This window comes from Balaenoptera physalus, assembly GCF_965194825.1.
Source record: "Balaenoptera physalus genome assembly, chromosome: 7".
In the NCBI taxonomy this organism is placed as follows: Eukaryota; Metazoa; Chordata; class Mammalia; order Artiodactyla; family Balaenopteridae; genus Balaenoptera; species Balaenoptera physalus.
Genome location: NC_138886.1, coordinates 105078543 through 105099252, shown reverse-complemented (window position 1 = coordinate 105099252; position 20710 = coordinate 105078543). Strand labels below are relative to the sequence as shown.

General features: G+C 45.4%; 1 protein-coding gene across 4 annotated transcripts in view; it reads left to right on the top strand.

Moving 5' to 3' along the window:
- The first annotated feature begins 15882 nt into the window (after positions 1-15882).
- Positions 15883-20710, top strand: part of NXNL2 (nucleoredoxin like 2) — a 31413-nt gene continuing 26585 nt past the window's right edge. Inside the window, exons 1-2 of one of the 4 annotated variants that reach the window (XM_082471364.1) lie at positions 15883-16062; positions 16441-16836. In XM_082471364.1, coding sequence (XP_082327490.1) covers positions 16535-16836 — 302 coding nt within the window. In that variant the 5' untranslated portion in view covers positions 15883-16062; positions 16441-16534. Of the gene's footprint in view, positions 16063-16165; positions 16837-20710 lie in introns of those variants that run through there. The other 3 variants (XM_082471366.1, XM_082471363.1, XM_082471365.1) reach the window with 3 other exon arrangements.

Below are 20710 nucleotides of genomic sequence, written 5' to 3'. Positions count from 1 at the left end.
AAACACCATCATCATTAAGCGTCCCGGGCATCCAGTGCCCTGCGTGAGCTGGCACAATCCACCTTCCATCATCCTCTCCATCCACCCTCCTGACAAATGTCCACTGAAGCCAAATAGAGATGCTTGCTATTCCCTCTCCCCAACCTGCTTGGGCCCACCATCTACCACCTCTTTCTTGGGCCCATTCTCCTACAGATTCTTCCAATCCTCCTCCTTGAAGTAACTGTTCTTCCTCTAGACTTGTGTTATGGGCTGAATTATGTCCCCACAACAAAGATATGTTGATGTCCTGATTCTCAGAACCTCAGAATGTGACCTTATTTGGAAGTAGGGTCATTGCAGATATGATTAGTTAAGTGAAATGAAGCCATACTGCAGTAGGATGGGCTCGTGATCCAATGTGACTGGTGTCACAAAAAGGCCATGTGAAGGTGGAGGGCTGGAGAGATGCGTCTACAAGCCAAGGGACACCAAAGATTGCTGTAAACTACTGGAAGCTCGGAAGGGGCAAGCAAGTATTCCACTATGGTTTCAGAGGGTAAGGGTTTCTCTTGGGTCCCAGCTTCATGCTCTTTGAGTTTTGAACTCTCTGACTTTATTGTGCATACCTGTATTTTGTTTGTTGAAGCTTCTTGGTAAATCACCCTTTTGTCTGTAAGGGGAGAAACCTGTGACTCCCTGGGTTTTAGGGAGCAGTAGGATTACAGGGCTTCCTGTAGATGATCTGTTTTAGGGAATCCAAAGGCAAAGATGGGTTCTACCTGGTCTAAAACTCTTGCTCCACTGTCCTCAAAAATTCCTATTTCCTATATGTATACCCACTATGGACCAGGAACTTGTGCCTTTTTGGAAAATGAGTGAACTTTTGGATAATTTGGAATTGTAATGGCCACTTTAGGGGAAACTTCAACTTAGACAAGTCTACCTGAAAAGAGGATCTCAAACTTCTCAGAGACAATAGAATGCATTCTTTGCTTGGTATGCAGAAGCTTCTAAAAGACAGAATGTTTCCAAAACTACCTTTTCTAAAAGAATCCTTACAGCATACAAACAACAATCTTGAGCAAAAAACTTTGGTCATCTGAGCAGGTAAACTTAGCTTAGTCCAGTGGCCAGGAACACAATTTGGATCCAGCTATTCTTTTGGGTTTTGTATTATTGTACCTGTGACATGGCTAAAATTTTTATTTTTTATTAATATTTATTTATTTATTTTGGCTGTGCTGGGTCTTAGCTGCGGTACACAGGATCTTCCTTGTGGCATGCTTGAGGGATCTAGTTCCCTAACCAGGGATCGACCTGGGCCCCCTGCATTGGGGGCGGGGAGTATTACTCACTGGACCACCAGGGAAGTCCCTAAAATTTTAAAATAAAAGCTATAAGGTCTCTGTTTGTGTCTGTCAATATGTTTACCTATGTAAGTATCTATATTATGTATATGTGATAATTTTAAAAGCGTTCTATTTAATTGGCTAAAAGAAGACTAAGTGCTCGTATGAAGTATTCGTAAAAAACAGAAATATAGAATCTAACTCAAATATTTTTTAAGTTCACATGATCTGGGATAATCTTGGATAAATAAAAACTAGTTTAAGTTTGTTAGTTTAATAAAACAGGCATGTTTTCAGAATTGTCAGCATTAAGTATAGCACAAACATACAACTTTTTCTACCTGGGTTTACTAGTTAAATTAGCTCATGCTATCTCTATATTACAAAATTGTCAGCCAGAAAAATAACTTAAGATGATGGTTAGCTGTTTGATGTCTAATCTAAGCATAACTGTTAAGAAAAAATAACTTAAATAAATTTAAATAAGATAAAAGTTTATACTAAGTTTAACTAAATAATGGATATACTTTGAATATCTAGGTCATATCCAAATAAGATAGTATACTGAGATGTTGATCACTAAACATAAAGATAAGTTTATCTACTTTTGGCTTTTTAATTTTTATAGAGAGACGATGGGTATCTGGGTCTGTTAATAAATATGTCATTTGCCACATTAAAAAAAGTATGCTATGAAAAACATGTTTCTAAAAAGTATACATTTTTATAATTATGTACAGTTGGCACCGTGTATCCTTGGGTTCTGCATCCATGGATTCAACTAACTGTGGATTGAAAAAAATTCCAGAAAGTTCCAAAAAGCAAAACTTGATTTTGCCACATTTTGGCAACTATTTACATGGCATTTACATTGTATTAGGTATCACAGGTAGTCTAGAGATGATTTAAAGTATACAGGAGAATGTGTGTAGGTTACATGCAAATATACATTATTTTATATAAGGGACTTGAGCATCTGCTGATTTTGGTATCCACGGGGGTCCTGGAAACATTCCCCCGAGGACACACGACACGGAGGAATGATTGTATTTATACATTTGCTAATTTACTACAGGATGTTAATATGTGATAAACAGTTCACAACTGCCTGCTTCCTAGTTTTCACTGGAAAGGAAAGATTAGTAATAGTTAAACTTAGCAAAGGGAAACAACTCTGCATACAACGTATGGGAAGAAAATGGGATATATTTTTTTATGAAGAGTATGCAAGGATTATAGGATGTGTTTTTGTTAAGGGAAAAGAGAGCAATGTTGTCTAAAAAAAAAAGACTGGTTGTTCCAGAATAAGAAAAGAAAAAAAAATAAGACAAAACCTAAATGGATATAGAAAATTTCAGGAGGTTTATGGAAAATAAATTTTATGTGTGAGGTCAAATCTGGCTAAAATTGAATAGATATATTATAAGGTTTTTTAAAAACAAGCTTTAATAAATAGTGTACTTATGTAAAACTAAAACAATGTTCCTTCATCTGCTAAAAGGACAAAGTTTTATTAGACTCAGTCTGCTCTTGGTAAGACTCTGAAAGGTTTTTCTTTACTTTTCAAGTAGTCTGCCTAGAAAACAAAGATTCTGTTGTTTTTGAAAATAATTTCCTGTGCTTCATGTTGTCTTTATCAAGACTGATTACTTAAGAAAACTGAGTCTTCTCTGTTAAAAAAGCTAGGGTTTTTTACAACTACAGTTGACCTTTGAACGACATGGATTTGAACTCCATGGGTCCACTTATACTCACATTTTTTTCAGTAGATAGGTACTACACGATTCCAGGTTGGTTGGATCCAAGGATACAGAACCTCAGATTTGGAGGGCCAACTGTAAAGTTACATGTGGATTTTTCACTGCATGGAGGGTTGTGCTTCTATGTTGTTCAAGGGTCAGTTGTATATAACTTTCTGTATTTGCCTTTGAAATCTTTTAATTGTCACTTTGGTTGAATGAATAAGTGTTGTTTCACAGTGACCTGTGATCCTATTTGATCAAGTGTCTTAAACCTTTTGACCTTTTTGTTTTTTAAGTTATTTTACTTTTAAAATTTACTTATTTATTTATTTTTATTTTTGGCTGCGTTGGGTCTTCGTTGCTGTGCGCAGACTTTCTCTAGTTGTGGCGAGAGGGGGCTGCTCTTCATTGTGGTGCTTGGGCTTCTCATTGTGGTGGCTTCTCTTGTTGCAGAGCACAGGCTCTAGGCACTCAGGCTTCAGTAGTTGTGGCACATGGGCTCAGCAGTTGTGGCTCACAGGCTCTAGAGTGCAGGCTCAGTAGTTGTGGCATGCAGGCTCAGTAGTTGTGGCTCACGGGCTCTAGAACGCAGGGTCAGTAGTTGTGGCACACAGGCTTAGTTGCTCCGCAGCATGTGGGATCCTCTCAGACCAGGGCTCGAACCTGTGTCCCCTGCATTGGCAGGTGGATTCTTAACCACTGTGCCACCAGGGAAGCCCCATTTTGATACTTTTGACACACTTCCCCAAATCAAATTCTGAGTGAAGTCTTTTTGACCTCAAACTAACTTTGGGATTTTCCAGAGGGTGCCTGGAAGATTTCAAAAGTGTTGTTCTCTCTCCTTATAAAAGAGAAATGTTAATTTATTAAGTTTATTTGATATGTTAAGTTACATGGGAAACAAAAACTAATGTTTAACTTTCTTAGATTTTATTTACATGGTTGTATATTATTAATATAAGTAATTCAGAAATTATATGAAATTCCTAAAAATCTGATATGTCCTGCTGTAATGTTATCAGTCATAATTTCCGTTATTATTTTATAGTATTATACATCACAAAAATAACAATTTGCTTCTCAATTGCATCAATTTTTTGGTGAATTTTAACCATGGCTCTTTTTAAGTCTTTCGTCACTCACAGACAGTTATTTTTTATTCTCTATTCTTCTCTGAATGCACTTACAGTCAACTACAGGCAAAAATGCTTCATCTTCAAAGAGATTCATGGAAAGGACCCTGACAAGTACTCTAACCACTGGACCACCAGGGAATCCACCCCCGTCTTGTTTTTGGCAACGTTGGGTGGCTTTCGGGATCTTAATTCCTCGACCAGGGGTTGAACCCGGGCCCCAGCAGTGAAAGCGCCGAGTCCTAAACAAGTACTCTAAAGTATACGTTTCTGATAACTTTAAGATCGTAACACTGAACTGGGTCAGACTTTATAAAACTCTAATGAAAACTGGTTGATTCATAAAGCTGCTAACCCAAGATGAAGCAAAACAAGAATTAACAGGAGACTGAATGAACTGATGAAGATGATTATCACTTTTATGATTTAATTTAAACATTGCTGGTTCTTTCATGTTTTGTTTTCCAGATTTAAAGGACCTCTTCTCCTGTCTCTTAAGCTACCTATAACTTACAGCGATTTAATAAAGTATACTTTTGTAAACAAAGTTGAAACATTTATCTTTTTCTCCCTATCTGATCCCTCCAGAATTCAGAAGCTCTTGTTAAATATCCTTATTTTTCATGGCAACACAAGTATTTATATAAACAATAAAAATCTGTTCTCCTTGTAATAGGACACAATTAGACAAGTCCTTGACTTAGCTTCTTAGCCTAAAGAGACTTTAAAGGTCTAATATGAGATTCCTTTGTGGACTTAAAAAATTATTCACAACCTAAAAGTTGAGTTATGTTTTATTTGGCAGAAATTTTTAGGACTTAAGGCAGGGGGGCAGCCTCTCAAGTAACCCTGAGAGAACTGCTCCGAGGAGGCAAGGGGTGGGGGCGGGTAGCCAGATTATTTAGAAGTTTTGCAACAAAGGGCAGGTCGTGGGGAACATCAAAAGATTATTGTAAATTGAAGAAAACCACATATCCCAAGTTAAGGAATTTAGCGCTTTTCTATGTATGGGAAGATGCAAGAATCTGGGCTCATTGAAATCATTCCTTTGATATTCACCTCAGCTCTCTGGGGCCAGTATCCTGTGTTTTCATATCCTGAGTTTCCTCAGGGCTCCCGTTGGAGGGCTGCAATTGCTGATGACCGTGACATCCTTTCTTTACTGATATGGCAGGAAATATTCCATTTTTCACCTTATTACCAGACAGTTTTAAAGAACTTTTTAAGGTTGACTCTATGGAGCCAATAAAGCCCTTTGGATATTACGAAAGCTGTAGCCCCAAAATGTCATATTTAAAACTATGCATATAATGACTATTCTTACTACATTTATGTTAATAATCCAACTTTAATAAGACTAGACTTATTTATTTTACAAATTAGTTTCACTGTAATTATCTTCGATTAAAATGGGATGACTATAAAAAATTTTCAGTAGAAAACTATAGTGTACCCATTATTCTAGTCCAGTTAATTGTCTTTGAGGTTTTGTTATCTACTGTCAATGAAAAAATTAGTCAATCTAAGAAAAAAAATGGAAAATATTATTTGAGCCAAATTGATTATTATAACCCAGGAACAGCCTCTCAGAAAGCTTAACTTAATTAGCAAAACTCCAAAGTTTCAGGTTACCAAAATCTGCAGATACTATTTTAGATGGACATTCCCAAAACATAATTATTCCTAAAGAGTTTGCCAAAAAGCTCTTCTCATTTACCTCTATTTTATTTACTTAAAAGTTTCATCATATCAAGTTATTTTCCTTGCTGACAAACTTTATAACAGGAATAATAAGATCTTATTTGATTTCTAATAAACCTAAGTATAATAAAAGTATTATGCTTAATGTTGATGGCTCTAAAGACATGTCTGCATTAATTAAAACAACAATCTTAAGCTAACTTTAATACCAGATATTAATTCAATGCTGAATATTTCCCATATTATATGAACCTGAAATTCATTCTGGACAGCTTCCTTTATATTTCTGAGTATTTATATAAATGAAACAGGAGGGAAGGAGGCAGGGCACAACATTTGAAAGAATGACATAGCCCGAGGATATGACATAAACTGATTAGAACCAAATGGGTCCAAGATAGTGGACGAGTTGACTTCCACTAGACCTTGAGCCTCAGTATACCCTCACATGAGCAAGCTAAATGACACACCCACAGGCGCCATGACAGTTCCAAGACCTACCATAAGGATCCAAAAGTGGGTGGTGGCCCAATTCCTGGAAATCCCCGCTCCTTCCTAAAGTAGCTGGAATACTCCTGCCACTCATTAGCCTATGAAATTACCCACCCCTATAAAAACTGACAACCCCATAGGCTGGTGTCACTCTCACCTTCTGAGATGGCCCACACTCTGTCTGTGGAGTATGTTTCTCTCTAAATAAATCCACTTCTTACCTATCACTTTGTCTCTCACTGAATTCTTTCTGTGATGAGACATCAAGAACCTGAGCTTCATTAAGTCCTGAAACCAGGTGTGTGATCTCAGTTGGAAGACCGGGTTTTGGCTGGGTTCGAGTCCTGGCACGTGGGTTCAAGTCCCAATCTGAGGTGCACGGTTTCATAAGTGCACCTTAAGCCAATTAAATAGAGCTCTTTTACAAATTAATTTTGGCAATACCACACATTTACAACACACATATATAGATACATACAAACACACAAACACAGAGACCCCATAGTTCCCGTTCCAAAATGTCAGCTATGAATCAGTTAAAATAATTTTAACATAATACCCATCAGTTACAAAAGAGGTTGGATTCAAATTGTGTTTCTGGCAAATGGAACAAATCAAGGTTATCTGATTAGGTGGCTAAATCCTCTTTGTTTAAAATTTATTTTTGGCTGCGTTGGGTCCCCGCTGCTGTATGCGGGCTCCCTCCAGTTTCAGCGAGCGGGGGCTACACCTCGTTGCGGTGCACGGGCTTCTCATTGTGGTGGCCTCTCCCGTTGCGGAGCACTGGCTCTAGGCGTGTGGGCTTCAATAGTTGTGGCACGTGGGCTCAGTAGTTGTGGGTTGCGGGCTCTAGAGCGCAGGCTCAGTAGTTGTGGCGCACGGGCTTAGTTACTCCACGGCATGTGGGATCTTCTCGGACCAGGGCTCGAACCCGTGTCCCCTGCACTGGCGGGCAGACTCCCAACCACTGCACCACCAGGGAAGTCCACCCTTTTTACTAATGTTTATAAAGACACTTAAGATTTCTATTTGTCCTTGACAAGTCAAGTTCTAAATTATCTACCCCCCACCTTTGGTTTTACCTTCCTGAAATTGCACTTTTAAAAAGATGGTAGAGGGAGGGGGAAGGGTAAGCTGGGATGAAGTGAGAGAGTGACATGGACATATATACACTACCAAATGTAAAATAGAGAGCTAGTGGGAAGCAGCTGCATAGCACAGGGAGATCAGCTCGGGGCTTTGTGACCACATAGAGGGGTGGGATAGGGAGGGTGGGAGGGAGACACAAGAGGGAGGAGATATGGGGATATATGTATATGTATAACTGATTCACTTTGTTATAAAGCAGAAACTAACACACCATTGTAGAGCAATTATACTCCAATAAAGATGTTAAAAAAATAATAAAATAAAATAAAAAGATGTTAGAGAAAAGAATACCTGGAGAAGACCAGGTACAACATTTGCATCTCAAAGGCATAGGAGAAGAAAGGCAAGTTCCTCCTAGGAGGAATTCGTTCCCTTAAGGCCAGAAAATTTTTCTCAAGACTTATAAACCTTTTAAGATAAATAGGTGAGGTTTGGGGATTGGCAAAAGGGTTGGTGGGCTTTGGATTGTTTCTGGAGCCACACCGCTGGTCCTTTAAAAACTAAATTGTAAAACAAGGATGGTTGTTTTTAATTCCTCAAAGAATTGGGTGGCCATGTCAATGATATCAAAGGACTGGCACACCCATTTACCTACGTTGGAATGTTTTACTTTCCTTCATTTAGCTTAGGGGAGCAACCCCACCCCCCCACAAAAAAAAAGAAAAAAAATTCCTGTTACGCTCTGAATATCAGCTTTGGTCAGTTTAGTCAGACTGGTGGCCTCCTCCCATCTTGGTAACCCATTTAGAAGCACTTTTGAGGATCCTGCCTGGGTTTAAGAGATTCTTTAACTATGACCATCAGTTGGGCCTTTGAGCTGAAGAGGCTTGCCTACAGCCTCAGGTGGTCCCATTTCTAAAGGTAACCACTTAATAGTGTCTTTAGAGTGGAAAGGCAATTTGGACAGGATTACTAGAATAAGTACTCAAATAAATGAGGATAAAGGGGAGCAGTAGTTGAAGTTTTAGGTACCTTTTATATCATTAACCTTTAGTTAGCCTTCTACAACAAATCTTTCAATGAGGCTATTTTGGAATTTTGAAGCCTTTTGGGGCTTCTGCATACTAATTATTGAATAAAACAGGTACAGTAGTTTGAAATAAGATGTCTCTAAAATTTTAACAATTTATAAGACTTTCCAATTCAAAGGATCCAAGGAACTAGCTCTACAAATATTTTCCCCTGCTAACCTAATTTTAGAAAAGAGAAAAACTTACCACTGTTGTTTCCAGTAGACCCTGCAGACAGAGATCCAGAAGACTGCCAGGTTTAACTGTGCACAAAATGTTTTGGAGGGCCAAAAGAACCCAATTTTGGCCATTTCAGTGTCTGATTTCCTTTAATTCCTAATCAAGTACTTGCAAGCATACGTAAACCCAGCTGGTATTCCCATAGGTGGCTGTCTGCCCGGGAGCGGTTTGGCCTTTGAGGTAAAATTTCCCGTTATTAATTTGGTAGGCTAATTCAGGTATGAGATATGATCTGAACAACTTTCTGAGGACAGTGTGGTGAATCAAATGTGTGCTGCTTCTGAGTCTAGCTTCCCAAGGAGTTACCCTTGGGTCAATTCAACTCTCTTATAGGTCTCGGTTTCCCCCTGCGACAGTCTAAAACCGCCCAAGTGCTAATGTTAGGGGAAACACGGACTGAAACCACCCATCCTGGCCAGGCAAAGACAGTAACAATTTGCACGAGTTATTTTACGACAGGTGATGCTGGTAAGGAACACAGAACTAACAAGCCACCACCAACCGGAAGAATACGGGAAAGGTCGAAAGGAGAGAGGAGACACCAGTCCACGTGTCCTAACAACCTCCCAGAATCCTCCTCGCTGGAATCCACCTTGGCTAAGTGGTTGCACGTGCCACCAGAAAGGACCCTGAGTCAGAATGATTGGCCAGAGACAACCCGGAAACTAACCCAATTACCATAAAACCTAAGACTGCGAGCCACGTGGCAGAGCAGTCCTCCTGGGTTCCCTTACGCTTATGCTCTCCACCCAGGTGCCTCTTCCCAATAAAGTCTCTTGCTTTGTCAGCACGTGTGTCTCCTTGGACAATTCATTTCCAAGTGTCAGACAAGAGCCCAGTCTCGGGCCCTGGAAGGGGTCCCCCTTCCTGCAACACTAAGTTATCGGCCTCTGTCTCAGCCCTCACGCCCTCCTTCCACTCCCCCCAGCCCTCCACAATGGTTGTAGTAGTCAGTTGCCTTGTTCTCTGGAGTTGAATAATTCAGTCTCTCATTTAGCAAAAGTTTTATTCAGACCATATATCAACTTGTTTAAAACAAATTTAACAAAACCCCAGCCATCTATGTTTCCCTGGATGTCCTGAACAGATGCCTTTAGGTCCCTGCCTAGGAAATGCACTGGTGCCCCTTATGACTTCAAGTCTTAAGTAAAACAGCTGGAATAAAATTTTCAGGACCGTCACTCAAACAATGAGATCCAATAACAGGAGAACTCATCAGAACACCTGAGGAGTACTGAGAAGCCAGTGCTCTTAGGGGAAACACTGACTGAAACCGCCCACCCTGGCCAGGCAAGCTAGTAACCACCAACATGAGTTACCTTACAACAGGAGGTCCTGGTAAGGAACTCAGAACTAATAAGCTACCACCAACCAGAAGAAGGGAAAGGTCAAAAGGAGAGAGGAGACGCCAGTCCACATGTCCTACCACAAAATTTTATTTGAGCCAAATTGAGCATTATAACCTGGGAACAGCCTCCCAGAAAGCTCTGAGAACTGTTCCACCTGTTAGAGGTCAAAGCATAGTTATTTAAGTTTTTGAGACAGAGGACTGTATGTTAAATAACATATTATTGACAGTTTATGCAATCCAGATCTGTGTGTAATGGGTCATCAGGGCCCCTTACAGGATTAAGAAGGAAGATTATTTCCTAAGGAGATCTCATTAATGCAGATGCACAGTACACAATAAACGGGAGGGAGGAGCCCAAATGGGCAAAGAAAAATTTTACGTTTAAATTTTTTCTCATCTTGCTATAGAATATGAATTTTATTTCATCACTACTTATAGAACTCAGAGAACTCACCACAACAGATTATATGTGGACAACGTTCATGCCTGTTGCTGTATAGAACCGCTGAGGACATGATCAAAGATTGTCAAACTGCAAACCAGGAAAATCCATCAGATTGAAACTGCCAGCCTCATTCCATCATCTAAAGATGCTTCAGACTCAAATCTAGAAAATTTCTCAGCTGGCTTCTCTCCAAAATTGGAAACTGAATTTATAATTTGCTTGAACTATTAACTTTTATTTTTCCTTTGTTTCCATAGAAATGCCTCATTAAATTACCTGTTTGCCCACATCATACAGAGGCCTAATTTAGATGGAAGCTCACCTAACTCTGCCTCCTGAAATAAAACATCCTCATGTTAGTCCTGTCCTAAGTAATCATGAGGATATGTGTTTGCTAATACATCATGTTGTGTCTATGTAAATTACTAAAAAAATAATGTAGATTGACTTAGAAAAGTAAAATCTGAATTTGATTATAACCTATCTAAGTTATTCAGTTGGTTAAATCTTGGCTTCTGGGAATCTCTGCTCAGGGGAATTTTTCAATCCTTGGTTATCATTCTCCTTATAGTCATCATATTAACCTCTCTAGTGCGTTGTATTCCCTTAAGGGTTTTAAATACCTTTCGGCAGTCACTCACACATCAGATGATATCTGTCAGGATTAGACAACTTGAAGAACTCAACGATCTGACATCCCATGTCTATGATGACGATGCAACTGTTGGTAACAGTGACTACATGACACTCTGTCCTGACAACTCAACTAGCAGAAACACTGAAGATGTGATTCTTCAGCCTGGCTACATCAACAGTGGGAACCCAGAGTAATACTATACTAGTTGGTCACACTCTCAGCCTGCTGAGAGAATGATTAAACCTTTGGCAGTTGGTTGGTGATTGATCCAACTTCCAGTTCCTCTCTCTTCCCTGGAGATCAGGGGGTGGGATTGAAAGTTCTAACCCTCTAAGCACCTGGTTAGTTCCTCTGGTAACCAGCCCCCATCGTTAGGTGTATTCCAAAAGTCACCTCATTAACATAAAAAAGATACCTTTATTGTTCTCATCACTTAGGAAATCCTAAGGGTTTTAGGAGCCCTGTGCCAGGAATGGGAGACAAAGACCAAATAAATATTTTTTATTATAAATCACAACATCACACAAGGTCATAAGGGTGGGGCCTTAAGCCAATAGGATCATGGCCTTATAAGACAAGGAAGATCTCTCTCTCTCTCTGTCTCTCTGCCATGTGTGGACACAGTAAAAAGGTGGTCTAAAACCCAGGAAGGGAGCTAGCACCAGAACCTTGAACTTGGACTTCCAGCCTCCAGAACTGTAAGAAAGTAACTTTCTGTTGCTTGAGCCACCCAGCTTGTGATTCTTTGTTATGGCAGCCCAAGCTGAGTGAGACATGCTGCCATCTTCTCTCACACCTGCACTTTTCTGTTCCAAGCCATCTGGTGGAGCAATCCAACTGCTTCTAGAATTATCTAAAAGCATCACTGGTAAGAAGCTGGTGGGACCAAGGAGCACTTCCTCAGTCCAACACTAGGCCTGTTTTGACTGCTAAATGTTAAGTCCTCTCTGAGAAGCCAGTGCCCACTGAGGATGACTTGCCCATGGCCCCACGGCTCATCACTGACAAACCCAGGCTTCTGTTTGTCACTTCAATGTCCCTTCCCTGCAATGGGCCAACCACTCTTTTGAAAACGAGTCATGAAAACCTCATGATACCAATCCCTAGTAACACATATTTAAATACAGGAAAATAAATAACATAAGCATGAATGTTTAAAGCCAGGGAATTTAAAATGTAATATTTGCACACTGAGATGTCTAATTTGTTTGCTATGCTGATCAGAGCAGAAAATGTTTCCATAGTTCTATTTGTATATTCATAAGTGGTAGTAGACAGAAATGAATCATCGTTTATACATTTTGGCAGTGAAAAGAAAAAGTCAACTTTATGTCAAGTAGCCTAGGGTCCCATGTTTTTCACATGTTCCTCTTTTGGCGTGGAGAAGCAATTCAGTGTGTCAACAAAAGGCAGGACTGAGCAGAGGTGCACTGATGGGAACTTCTCAAATAGTCCAGAAACGTAGAGTCATGATTTTACTGTAGAGTTTCTCCCCAGAGAGCCTTTGAAGACCCCATGTACCCAGCCAGCCAGTAGTTAGCTCCGGAAACATTCTGCCTTTCAGTCGATGTCATGGTTATAAGCAAACCGAGGTGTCACAGCCGTTGATAATCGTTCCAAAAGAAATAGAGCCAGAGACTAGTTAAAGGCAACTTTCCCCTGCAATAGGGGAAGGAAACTTTCCCCTGCAATAGGGGAAGGAGTTAAACTCAATTCCAAAGGCAAGGACAAGTGCGGATTTATGGCCAAGAAAGGGGGGTTGAGGCACCGTCGAATGGAAAATTACTGAGAGGAGACATCAAGGGTGAGGTATTCTTGCTAAACCTACTTAGGAGTCTTGCTGCAGGCAGGCTAGAGTGGTCAGTTCACGGGTGAGGGATGACTTAGCAGGATTCTTTGCTAAGACTGCTGAGGCAGGCTGAGGATGGGCCCTGAGTGAAACCACAGAACACGTCTCAGGGCTTGGTGGAGCTCAGTTTATGTGTTAGCATGGAAAGAATTCAGTGAGAGGCAAAGTGATAGATAAGAAGTGATTTATTTGTATAGGACGCTTGTGAAGGATACAATCGGGCAGGCAAGAGGGCTCTGCCCTGAGAACTTAGCGGGCTACATTTTTATAATCAAAGGAAAAGTGGGGAGGGGGAGAAGACCATGTTATTCCTCATTCTTGAGTAGACCTCAAGCTTCCATAATCAGCTCCTCCTCCACATTGGGCGGGGGAGTTTTTTGGTCCCTACATAGTCAAACCAGGACTGTCATGATGCTATTCGGATCAGCAGAAGGGTGGTAACATATGCTAAAATATGGTAAATCATCTCAGGTTTCAGTATAATGAGGGTCTTCTACTTTGGTATGTCACCTTTCCCCTACATTTTAGTGCACACAGAGGAGCATGTCCTAGGGGTCTTAATTACCTAACCTCAACCAGCAGGATGCAGGCATCATTGACTTGATGTATAGTTTTGTTGTTAGTTTCATTATTAAGCAAGCCTGCTTTGTTTCAGGATTTTCTGATTGCTTTCTTGAGTGATCATTAACTTACAATGTTCTCCCAAAGCCCCCTAAATTTCCCTCTCTATCTATAATCCCTCAGTGGGATTTTTAAACTAGCTATTTGATTATCCTACTCTATCCCTATCAGAAGGATGAGACCTAGTAGAGAAGAGGGTTCAGAGGAGCCTGTCTAAAGTTCGGTCAAGGAGAGTCTTCAACAGAACCGAAGCTACCAGACAGGAGAAAATGCAGAAAAGATTGCCCTTAAATTCAGGTGGGAAATGGATGATAGGGTAGAGTATGTAAGTAGCAAACTATTTTTATAGTGGCAGGGGTCAGGGAGATGGGGCTGGGGAGGGAGGGCAGGTGTGAGGAAGCCCTCATGGGGCTGTTCTCGAGCATCAGCAGTAAGAATGCTGCCTGGCTCCGTGGAGATTATCCAGGACACATAAAGCTGATGAGCAGATGCCAGTAATCCAGGCACTCTTTGATGCCCTGGAAGGAAGTTGGGTATGAACTGATGTTGCACAGCCCAGCTGGGCTTAGGAGTCACCTAATCTAGTTTCCAGGACTCCATCTGCGGCTGCTCCTGTGCTCAGTGGAGGAACATGTGCAGGAGACTTGGTTCCAGAAGAGGCAAGGAGAGGGTCCTGGGCTTCCTTTCATGGCACCTGCAGCCCCCTCCCACCTTAAGGACCAGCCAGTGGGATGGGGTCAGAAGCGAATGACACAAGATCACGCTTCAGGAAGGGTCCTGGGGAAGTCCCTTCCTAGACTGGTTGAGAACACCCATTAGACGGAGAACTGGAGCTCTGCCTGTGTCCCTCATGAGGAAGGCTCTTGAGAGCAGGGTCCCCTGCTTCCACACACACACACACACACACACACACACACTCAGAGCAGCCACAGGAGAAGGGTCTCTAGGTGAGGAGGGGTGCTGGCGCACTGTTCTCCCCAGGATCTCTCTTTCCTGGAGGGCTGTCCCCACTTCACCATGGTACCTGAGTGGGCTGTTCTCCCAGAAAGGGACATCCACCCCTCCCCCAGCACTCTGAGGGCGCACAGTATTTATACGAATAATTGGGAATTTCTTGGTGGGCTGGTGGCACCGTTACTAAAATGAATGTTCTCTACTTTGCTCACTGTGGTGATAAAAGAAGAAACGCCAAACATCACAAAATAGTCTTCATGATATTTAGAGTTTAGCTACATTCATCTTAGTTCTGAGTTTTAAGAAAAGTCAGGCACCTCTATATGCAAGATTTATATTATATTTCTCCTAGTTCCTCTCAAAAAAATTTTTTTTTTTCTCCGATTCGCCTATAAATTCCCCTGAGTCTTCCAAGAGGACAGTGAATCAAGGTTTTGGCAGCGCGCTTCATGGAACAGCATCAGTCCTCCGGCAGAATTTCCCTTAGCCCTGGCTGGTAGCGAACAGTGTCTGCGCATTTTCGCCCCATTTCACTGGGAAGCGCGGTTGGGGGCGGGGGGCGCAGAGAACCGGGAACAGCGAGCGGCTGTTCTGCCCGCGTCTCTTCTGCCCGCGACCCCTCCTTCACCGGCGCTCATTCATTTCGCGCCGCTTCCCTTCCCTTCTCTCTCCATCGCATGCACTCTGTTTTCCTCATTCACCTTGGTTTTTCTCTTGTCCCCACGGGAATATAATGCGCCCGCAGGGCGCGGGCCGGGACCCAGGGCGAGAGGAGCGCGGTCGGCGCCCAAGGGCAGGGTGGGATCCTGTCGTTACTCACATATTTGATGTTTTGTTCACCACTAACTTTTTTTTTTTTTTTTGCATTAATTTTGAAAACTTAAAATATTGCATCAGAATACTATTTATCTTGATCACTGAGTTTTTTGGAGCTAAATCCCTTGAATTCTGCGCCCCGCGCGAGTGCCTCACCCATTCCGGGCAGGGAGTTGAAACTATTTTGCTCGCTGTTGAATCCCAGTGCCGGGCACAGTAACACTCTGGTTCTCGGAATAACACATTCCTTAAGAACCGCCTCCAGTTTCTTGCAGGGACCCTCCCAGCCAGAGCGCAGTACTTCGGGGCAAACCCCAGGAAGGAACAGGGCCCAGGTGTCCCCAACGCCGGGTCCCTCCCCCGTAAAGGTGGAACCGCTCTTACCCTCCCGCGCGCGTCGCCGGGACCCCTGGGACAGGCGGGGAGCGACCATGCGCGGGGTGGGGCGAGCGCCAGCGGGACCTGGGGCGAGGGTGCGACAGGCGGGGCTCGGGGGAGGGTGCGGAGGGGGAGGGCATGGGAGAGGGGGGAGAAGAGTGCGTCGCCGGGAGCGCGGAGAAGGCTTGCCGCGCACGACTGAGAGCTGCGCAGGTGGGTGGGAGGTGAAGGGGGCTGTAGAGGAGGGCGTTGGGGCGGGACGCGGGGGCAGGAGGGGCGGGGGCGGGGCGGGGGCCCCTCGGCTCCCTGGAGGCGGGTGCTGTGTGTGCCGCTGCTGCGGCCGCTGCGTCTGGGGTCGCGGCTGTGAGTGTACCCCCCTCTCCCCAGTACGGACGCCCCTACTCCAGCCGGAGGCCGAGGCTCAGGCCCGTGCTGAGGTCCGAGTGCCCGGCTGTGCGAAAGGACCCAGCCAGTCCCTTCGGCTGGCTGCAGACGGACGGTGACCGCCACTGGCCCCAGGTGACCGTCCGCCTGCAGGTGATCAGCCAGCTGCGCTCACTGCCGCCCCTCCTCCGCCTCGTTTTCCCGCAGGTGTCCGTGCGCTTCGGCTCACCGCCCCGCGTCTCCCGGCAGGTGTCCTCCCGCCGCAGGTGTCCTCCCGCCGCAGCTGTCCCGGCTCGCGGCCATGGTGGACGTGCTGGCCGGGCGGCGCCTGGTGACCTACGACGGCACGTGGGTGGAGGCCGAGGCGGCGCTGCAGAACAAGGTGGTGGCGCTGTACTTCGCCGCGGGCCGGTGCGCGCCCAGCCGCGATTTCACGCCGCTGCTCTGCCACTTCTACGCGGAGCTAGTGGACCAGGCGCGGCCGTCCGCCCCCTTCGAGGTGCTCTTCGTGTCCTCCGACGGCAGCGCGCAGGAGATGCTGGACTTCATGCGGGAGCTGCACGGCGCCTGGCTGGCGCTGCCCTTCCACGACCCCTACCGGCAGTGAGTGGGGACGGTTTGGGGGTTCTGGGAGCTGTTGGGCGCGCCCCCCAGCCCCCCTCCCAATCCCTCATCCCTGTGCTTCTCCCAGCCGTCGGGAGCTCTTTGATAACCCCATCTCCACCCCAACCCGTTTGAGCCTCTCTCAGCTACATCGTAGTCTCTGCTTCGGCTTCCCAGGGAGGCTCTAGCGGTTGGCTGACAGGGAGCATCTGCATCACCGTGGGCTCTTGGTGAGCCTGGGCAGTGGCCTACTCTAGCCTCTGACTCAGTGGGTCTGAGGCTCCGGGAATCTGAATTTATCAGGAGTTCTGGTGATGCTGATGCTGCGGTCCAGGAAGCCCGCTCTGGTAAAGCACAGCCCGGGGACGCCCCATCCTACAGCGCAGGGAAGAAACCGCCCCTTATCTGGAGAGCGGAAGAGGGAGACCCAGAAAGGCCGTTCAGGTCAGAACTGGAGACCATGGGTTGACTGCTGTGGGCCAGTTGGACGGGACTGGGGACCAGGTGCTGCGGGGGAAGGGTCAGGACTCAAGGGCTGGAGGAACTTAGTGCCAGGCCACGTTGCAGTTTCATTTTTACTGGCAGTGACTGAAATTTCATTAAGGCGTCTCCTGCTCCTGTAACTGTAGAAAGAAGCAGGTTCCTGGATTCTGGAGGAGACTTGTCAGAGGTGACAAAAATCCTTGCTCTCTGAAGGGATCTTGCCCCACCCTTGCTTTAGAAAAGATGTAACATGGCAGGGAACCTCAGCTCTGCTGGATTTCAGAGTTTGTGAGCAAACTGGAAATTGACCCTAGTGCTCTATTGGCTGTGGTCATGAGCTCCATGGAGAGGAGGAGGGAGAAGCGGGGGGAGGAGGGGAGGGGGAGGAGGGGGGGGAGGGGAGGGGAAGGGGAGGAGGAGGGGAGGGGGAGGAGGAGGGGGAGGGGAGGGGAAGGGGAGGAGGAGGGGAGGGGAAGGAGGAGGGGAGGGGAGGGGGAGGGGGAGGGATGGGGCACAGACACCGATTGTCTGGCATGCTGGGGTCTCATCTGGTGTTAAGAGTCCACATGTAGGTTTATTGCTCTTCACAAAGTGCATTACACCACCGTCCCTTAACAAATATGGAGGTGAATTTCTGGGTTTTGTTTTATAGCAGCATGTGTTGCATTTCTCTGGGGATTAATATTCAGTTGTGACATTTCCTCCCCCCCACCCTAAATTAATTATTCTGAGATGGCTTTCCTTCTGGACAATTAAAAATGGAAGCTAACTTTGGAAAGTTCCCTGGAGGAGTCATTTTCCTCCAGCACATGCTTTTGGTGATGCCGAGGAAGAGGTGAGGCCCAGGCCCTTGAGGGGCGGGGGGCGGGGGGGTGCCTGCTTCCTGAGGCCTCACTCACAGCAGGATTAGGAAAGTCTTCGATGATAAATCCAAATGCCCGTGATTTACTTGGCGGAAGGATTCATATACCTTCACATCTAGTGGTGGTTGTAAAATGTTTGATTTGCTTAGCGTTCAAGTTATGCACAGCTTTTGAAAGAACATACTTCGTTTTTGAAAGTGACAGAGTGACAGTGTTAGTAATAAGCTCAGGCCCTGGGCAGAGCCCAGCTGTGGGACCTATTCGTGGGGTGACTGTAGGTAAGGTATTCAACCTCCGAGTATAATGATACCCCACAGGACGGATGAGGACTGTGCTGATGCAGGAATTCAGAGCGTTGTCAGCTGGTTGTGTACCAGGACTTTGTGTCTGTTGCCCATTTCACGGTTTTGAGGCACAGGGACTAGTGCTCCTGGCTCTGGAACCTGTCCTTTCTGCTACGGCTTCCTCTCCCAGGAGACACTGAGCCTCAGCACAACCTTGCTAGGAGTGGGGTGGGGGGGGTTGCCGTGCTCCCTCCGCTTCCCGGGTTATCTGGTCAAGGCCCATTCAGTCCACTACAGGTGCTGAGCTGTTCAGGGCGACTGCACTCGGCCAGCTCAGGCGGGCCAGCCTGACCTTGGAGGAATCTGGAGGGGGGGGTTCTTTGGGGGGAAGTTAGCTCCTTGTGCCTCCCCCTTTCCAGACTGAACTTTGTTAATCCTGTCATTGCAATTTAGAAGTTAGGAAATGTGGTATTCTGTGGGAAATTCTTGGAGCTAGGCCCTAAATTCTGTTTATCCCAGCCTGCATTTTGGAATCAGATCATGAGCAAAAATGGAAATAGCTGCCACCAAGGAGAACTAAAGAATGTAGGAAGCCTCCAGGAGGCCTTTTCGGAAGTTCTTGATTTGTGCAGAGCATGGCATCTGCTTGGTGCTGTGAGAAGATGGGTCCAGGACCGTCATCACCAACCAGTCATGGTGAGGGACCCCAGACTGTCTTCCCTCAGCGGCCAAAGCACGTCATCTGCTGTCCACTGGATTTCTGCTGACCAGCCTGAGGCTCAGGAGGAGATAGATCACCACAGAACCCACACACACCCCCTCCCGCCTGGGTTACCCCGGGCGTGGCTGGAGGTGCCGCTGCAGATGCACCTGCAGGAAGAGAATGCCTAGAGCCACTCACCTGTCCGTGGATCTTGGCTGTCCAGTGCAGCCGGCATACAAGACCCGGCCTAGAGAGGCAGTTATTTACTGATGTCCCTACAGCTAGGGGCAGCGCGGGCCAAGGGTGGGCTCTCAGGTCCCGCCCAGATGCCTGTGTGCAGGTGGGCAAGAGGCCTGAGAGAGGGGACAGCATCGAAGACCAGGTTCTGTCCTGCCTTCCTTCCCTTTGTTATGGGCCCAAGAGCCAAGTAACAGCTTCTGACTTTGCCAGCAGGAATTTCTGTCATTTGCTGCCTGGCATGTGAGACCCACTCAGTCCGTGTCTCGCACACTCCCCTCCAGCATTTGACCCATGATCACCTTGTTTTCTTCCCTTTCCACCTGTGTTCTGCCAGACTGGAAAACTGATGTTCCAGAGTACTCTACACACTTTTCCACCTCCACAGGTCATACACATGCTGCATCCTCCAACCCTGGAGCCCCCGCTTCTCTGCCTAGTAGCTCCTCCTTTGTGCCACTGGGGACACTGGGAGCATGTCTGGCCCCAGAGGCCTATGCCCTCTATAGCTCGAGCCAGTGCCACCCCTGTGCTAAGAGTATGTGTCTGGGGTGGGGGCATGTCTCTGTAGTCTCTAGTGTTGGACCAGACATTGTTCAGTGCTTGGCGCCTGCAGGGCACTTGTTTGATGGATGCTCGGAGCAAGTAGAGAGATTTGCTCGGTAACGGTCTGCCAGTGGCTGAGATGGAAAGAGACTGAAGACAGAAGTTGCCATGGCAACCCAGAAGCAGTTGTGCCAGGGATAAGGATGTGCTGCTTTAGGTGGAGGGAGGGAGCCAATGCTGCAACTGCACACAGAGCGAGGAGGAAATGGGCTCTCAGATTTCCCCGAAATGGTTAAAATGCTCAGAGTTATCACTTCATTCTGCCCAGCAACAAGGCTCTTTCCTTTCTGAGGCTTGGTCTATTCTCTCTGGACACGGTGCCCAGAGGAGATGGAGATGACTTCGGGGGAGGAGGGTTGTTATGTGTCTTTCCTGCATGGTTCCAAGGTTACAGCTGTCCCCAAGCAGAGGCTGCCAGGGTGGGGATTTGAGGACCCACACTGGGTGACTCTTTGAAAAGAAGCTGGAGCGATGAATTGTCTTCAAACCTCCTTCTCACTCCTCAAAGCCCCACCTGGTTCCTGATATCCCCGTGTCGTCCCTTTTTCCTTCTCAATCTTGGTAGAGCTTTGCTCTGTTTTTTAGTCTAAGAATCGGGTTTGGCTTTGTTGCTCACCCCATGTTGATTCATTTCCTTGTCCAGTGATTTCTGTCCTCAGTCTTCTTTTGCCTTCTTTCTACTTTCCTTGTAATTGCTT